General features: G+C 42.1%; 1 protein-coding gene across 1 annotated transcript in view; it reads right to left on the reverse strand.

Annotated features, from left to right (window-relative positions):
• The window catches only part of COL1A2 (collagen type I alpha 2 chain), a 35,797-nt gene extending 31,974 nt beyond the window's left edge, over positions 1-3,823 (reverse strand). Inside the window, exons 1-3 of the mRNA XM_032761039.2 lie at positions 3,536-3,823; positions 908-918; positions 270-284 (exon numbers count right to left, since the gene is read on the reverse strand). Of these exons, the coding sequence (XP_032616930.1) occupies positions 270-284; positions 908-918; positions 3,536-3,605 (96 nt within the window). The 5' untranslated portion in view covers positions 3,606-3,823. The remainder of the gene's footprint in view (positions 1-269; positions 285-907; positions 919-3,535) is intronic.
• Positions 3,824-6,137: the final 2,314 nt, after the last annotated feature.

Below are 6,137 nucleotides of genomic sequence, written 5' to 3' on the forward strand. Positions count from 1 at the left end.
TTCCATCTCCAGAATAAAAACAAGTCTTTTTTTTCCTTTTGTATGTAAATCACCAGTTTGCATCACATAAACGTAATTACAGATGACTCTGGAAGATAATTAAACTTTGTTATCTTAAACATCAAAGCTACTTTATTTTATGCTTTAGCTAATGCATATTCATATGAGCAAAATTTTGATATTTTCCTTCTATAGTCTACTATGAATTTAGTTAAATTATGTTATCCCTGATAATTTTAGATATTTATAGAGAAGTAGTGTACTCTTACCTTTCTTACAGTTTCCTAGAAAAGAATAAATCAAAGATTATTATGAAGAAAATTGTATATATATATTTAAAAACAGCTTCCATTTTGGTGTAGTATACAAATATACCTTCACAATTCATTACATTATGCATTTACTATTATCTTAGTTTAATATTTCAAACTACAATTTAAAATTTTACCAACATGTCAAATAAAAATATGTACCTACAGAACAAAAAATACATAGCAATACGTACCTGTACTTATGCCTCAAATTCAATTCATGAGCTAAGAATGTGTTAACAATAAATGCTTTTGCAAATGATTCCAAAGGAGTGAAAAGATTCTCTAGCTCAGTGAAATCTTCTGCTTCATAGAAGCTGATCCTAAAACTCAAGCTTCTATTTGATTATTTACTCTATATTTCTTATGAGTATTTTATAAACCTAGTCTTATTCAGTAGCCCCGCCTATTTTGGAAAATTGGGTGGGTACTTTCTAAGGCAGCCAGAAAGGTTTTGACTATCATAATTCTTCACAATTTTCTTGGGAATCTAGGATGATCCATATTAATGTAACTTCTTCCCTTCCAAGAGAAGACATCACTGTAGCCAAGGGAATCAAAGTATTTTTAAAAATTCTAAAAAAAGTTTTACTCACCTCTTGTAAAGCTGTAGAAAAAAAAAAGAAAAAGTAGGAAACAATTATTAGTATCACTTCATGGATCAATAGCAATAATTAGCAAATAGAGAAACAAGATTATAGAATTGAGTTACCTAAAGTACCAGTTATGTTTTTTATTAAGAATATTTTAATGACTTGGAAATTATGCAGGTCAGAAGTATGGCAGGGATCAGCAGGGTGATTTGTTTGCAATATTAAAATGTAAATATATTTTGAATTAAATTGTTAATTATTTACTATTTTATAAATGCTGTGAAATATTAATGTGTCTGAAGGATATTTTGAATGCTTAGCAATTGAGCTGGTAAAGTGCACAGATGAATCGCTGAATGTAAGACTAGTAGATTGATGAGGAAATAATTTATGATTTAGATCATTTTTAATACCTAAATATCTAAAAAATGTAAAATTTAGGAAAGTATGTTACCTTAAAATTCTATATTGAATTTGTTTTTTATAAAATATTGAAGCTGACTTACTCTTTTATAAAACATTGAAGTTACTTAGTACTTCACTGAGTTTGTGCCATTCTTAATATCCTTTTTCAAAAGGTCTAATTTGCACATTATTAACTATGAAAATGGATTAATTCAGACATCTGAATTTTGCTTTAAATTAGTTCACTTAAATTAGGTAAGATCATTTTACCAATATGTATCATTTTTGTCTCAGAGAAATAGTTTTGTACAAATGGAAAAACTGTGGATTAAAGATCTTGAAAAATGATAGAAAAAATAAACAAAAGTACTATCCCCCCTTTTGCCATAATTGTTATAAGTCCTTAAAGAGTGAATTCCTCTCCTATGGTATAAAAATTATAGGTTAATACAGGATACAAGTGTGGCCAAGCTTGCAATAGGATGAATCACCCCTAAAATTGCTTTAATTAGGTGGCCAAGAAGTGCGTTATCTGAAGTGAGAACATCTGTTGCAACAGTCACAATTCAGGAGGGTGGACCACATCCAGCGCTGACATTTAAGGGCAATTTATGAGAATTACTGTTAAATTACAAGAATGATATGTTTACTTCATTGTGTCTATCAGTAGGAAGAATAATTATGCCTGACTTGATTAACGGAAGTCCTTATGATTTTGGAAATTTGCCTTTTAATTACTCAGACATGGACCATTTTGAAGAATGTGTGTTTGATAACATTTATTCCAGACTGTGGTTGGCTGTTGATCAGAAGGTAAGTTGCATTTGTACCTTCAAATTTCCCTAAGTCTGCCTTCATTTTATTCTCTAGGAGCCGACTCTTTCCTCCCACTCTCAGATCTCATTAAAAATATGAACTCGGTAATGTGAATTTGTTCACTGCAATTACTCCTTAGTATCCACAGTATGTATACTAAAAGTGAATGAAGGGGGAACAGACACACACACACACACGCACACAAATGCATTAGAAATTATGCGTTGGTAGACACCGTGCTATGTGGGCGGAACAACTTTTTGGAGTACTGGGTGTGGTCAGACAATACCATCCCCCATCTAGTCAATATCTTTGTCTAGTACTTTGGCAGCCATTTTCAAGATGAAAACGGACTGATCTTCTTCATTCTCTCTTGACATGAAAGTCTGGCCATAGAACCTAGAGCTGGAAAGTGGCCTTGGCGTCCTTTTAATCTCTGTCTCACATTTTAGAAAAGGCCGTTTGACTTGCCGAAAGTCACGCAGCAAATTGGTGTCAGAGTCATGGGAAAAACCCCGGTCTCTTGAGTCTCATGTCAATGTTGATATTTCTCAACTTGCTGAGTTCATAACGGTTGATTATCACTGGGAACATGTCAAAGGGGTAATTCTCAGGCTCAAACAAAATTTAGAGCAGATTTGAGTTAAAAAATGTTACCATTTCCATGACTAGAAAGTGAATTGAGACACTTATATTACTTTTCAGAATGTACCCATTCCAAGTAGCATCCATTCTTCTTTCCAGGGTTCACTGACTAGCCACTGGGAAAGGCTCCAACCTTAATGCTGATCATTAATCTGTATAAACCCGTAGAAGCTTTAATTGGGATTCCATTTGCTTAAGGCCCTGTCCCCTGTACTTTCATTTTCCTTCCTCCAGAGGGCGCCTTATAACCATCATCATATCATCATCGTCATCCTCCTCCTCCTCTGGACAAGCCTTACAATGCCCACAAGATAAACGCTCTTAGGAGGTGAGTTTTAGATTCCTCAATTGAAGGGCTTTCTAACGCAGGCCTCAAGTTTTACAAGGTGGACATCAGTGCGGTTATGGGGCCTGTGGGGTGGAGGCCCTTGACTTCTCCCACCACATTGGTCGTTAATATCTCATCCTTAGGGAAAAGACCTTCAGCTCCCTTTGGGGGGTTACTAAGCTGAGGTGCCAGATCGAGTTAACTGTCTCACTCTGAACTTAGAGGAAAAGTTCCCTAACTTTTGGCAAGGCTTTTATGTTTTCATTTTTTAAAGTAATTTCCATGTTTCTTATCAATTCCGGCGTTTTCCCACATGCCTGAGAGTCTGCCCTCCAAGTGTACCTGAATTCAGGTTGCAGGTTTTCCTTTTCAGGGCAGGGTGCCCTCCCATCTAACCTCTCTACCCAGTCTCCCCCAAACAAGCTGAAGGCACTTACATTGGCATGTTGCTAGGCATGAGGTTACTGCAAGCAGCAACAGAGTCCGCGTGTCCACAAAGCTGAGCATGTCTAGCACTTAGACATGCAGACTCCTTGTGTCGCAGAGCCCCTGGGTCACCGGCGGAGGTATCACCTGGCGGGCGCGGGCATGCAGTCGTGGCCAGTACCTCCAACTTAGCCGAAACCTCCTGCTGCCGTGGTGCTAAAATAATAAAGCCCGGATCTGCCCTATTTATACGGCAAAAGTTTCCCTGGCCCGAGGGTGCCTCCAAAAGGGCCTCCACCAATGGGAGGGCTGGGGCTGGGGGCCCGGGCAGCCACAGCTGGGAGGAGCCTGCGGGGGCGCAGAGGAGGGAGCGAATGGGGGAAGGGACGTGGCCACGGGGCTGGCTTCTTAAATTGGTTCCATTCTTTTTGAGGACGTGGACACTTTTGAGGCTTTCAAGGGGAAACTCTGACTCGCTGTCTGCATACCTCCGCCCTCCCCATCCTCCCGCCCTCCCCCGCCCTTTCCAAGTTTGGAAACACTATGGGACACGTCGGAGTGCTCTGCAGCCCCGACATGGGCAGAATTTGCAGATCTCCGGGCAGCTGAGCAGCTAGAGAGGGATCGGGAACCCAGCGATCAAAGCAGGAGCTGTCCAGTCCTGTCTCACCTGTGCCCTGTAGGCCACCTGTAGGGTGGAGGGCTCCAGCGGGATCGGAGGGGGCAGAGAAGGAGGGAGGGAAGACTCGACAGCGTGGCGCAGCCGGAGCCCGCCTCCCCGCCCCTCCACCCATGCACCCCGCCCCCAGCCCCGTTCAGCTTTTCTCTAGCTTTAGGGCTCGTGTGCGCCCACTGTTTCAACAGTGATGCACTCTCTTTCTCTTATGACTTCGGGAAAGGGGGGTACTGTGTGTGGAGGGCTGGGTTGCAGTCGGAGGGCGCCTTTTGTTGGCAGGTGGGCTGGGGAGCAGGCTCGAGGCTGCTTGGCACCCGGTTACAGGGAGGATAGGCTTTGCGAACTCTACACCGAGTCACCTGGGAAGTCCTTCGACCTCCTGGCTTGCCTTTGCTGAGGCTTATTCCAAGGAGTGTCTTTTGGGGGATGGTCTGGCACTCCGAAACGACTCCAACCGACCTGGAGACCGAGAACTTATTTCTCAGTCTCTCCTTTCTGAGGCTGCGGTGGGGGATCTTTCATGGTTTCCAGTCTCCCCTCCCCTTCTCCATGAGCTCCTTGTCTGGATTTACCAAGTTCTACCCTGAGCCTGGACCCTTCAACCCTCCCGTGAGTCCCCGGTCCCTCTTGACCTTGCTGCTTACTCTCTGTCCCATCTCTTACAGCCACACCCAAGCACCTCCACTAGCACATCCAGAGGGCCTTCTGATTCGAGCTTGGGGCCTTCGTAGTCTTCGCTGGTAACACCCCAGGCAGTGCGCCCACCAACGTGGATGTTAACTCTCTCCCCAGCACCCAACATCCCTCTTCTCTGGCCGCCTCCATCTAACCCTCCATTCCCTACTAGGGAGAGGAGGAGCTGGTACTTTGACCCTGAGGTGGGAGGCCAAGGGTCCTGTGCCCTTTTCTAAAGCCTCTTGGGATGGCATTCCAGGCCCTAGGTTTGAAAGGCTGTGTGTGTTTGTGTGTGTGTGTGTGTGTGTGTGTGTGTGTGTGTGTCTGTGTGTGTGTCAGGCCTCTCCTCTACTTGCCTAAGGCCCCCATGAGGCAGCGGGGGCCTAGTCAGAGTACTGCTCTATCCCAGAAGTCATCGCAAAGGGGGCATCTTTAGGTCAGTTCTGTCTCTAAGAAACAGAAACGAGTGGGCTGTAGTTCCCTGAGAATCTTTTTCCCTTCCTTCCCCCCACCCTCTCCCCGCTTTTTTTGCTTTGACTTAAGGAAGAATTTCTGCAGAAGTTAACTCCATCAGCAGCTTCTGTAATTAAAAGGGACTATTCTAAAGCAGGTTACTCTTTCTAAATGTAAAAGAAGAAAAAAAGGTTAATGAAAGTAAAAGTGGATAACCAAAAACTATAATAAACTCTTGCTTTATCCTAATTAAAGGCACTCACTTGGGAGACAACTTTGGATGATTTTTTGAAGTAACTGGGAGTGAAAGAATTTGAAAGGGTTACTGGTCCTTCCTAGGAGGGGGTTTACAAGGAGCAATCCACATTCAAATTTTTTTCTAACTAGGCAACAATGTTTGAAGTTTTCTAGGTTCTAGGAACAACAACAACAAAAGACCTGAGGTTGAATTGTATATTCCAAGAACATTTTTAACATTTCCCTGAAATATCACCATTACAGAACTAACAAAAAACTTTTAAAGTGGAAATCATCTTTATCAGGAAAGAAAAACTTCAACACTACATCATAACGAATTTTTTTTCTGCATATCAGAAGAGTGAGCAATGATTTCTAAGAATCATTGTTACCACTCTGCTGAATTGCCTTTGCAGGGCATATGTGTGCATTTGTCCTGTGTTGCTGAGAGTCAGAGACTAATTCTGAGCAAAATGACTCAGGGTCGTAATGCAAGAGATTTATGAAAGAAACCCTCCAAATACCCTTCAGTGAGGTTATCTGATAATGCTTCTGGGGTCAAGTTGGCTCAA

Source organism: Hylobates moloch, unplaced genomic scaffold (assembly GCF_009828535.3).
Source record: "Hylobates moloch isolate HMO894 unplaced genomic scaffold, HMol_V3 SCAFFOLD_1, whole genome shotgun sequence".
NCBI lineage: Eukaryota > Metazoa > Chordata > Mammalia > Primates > Hylobatidae > Hylobates > Hylobates moloch.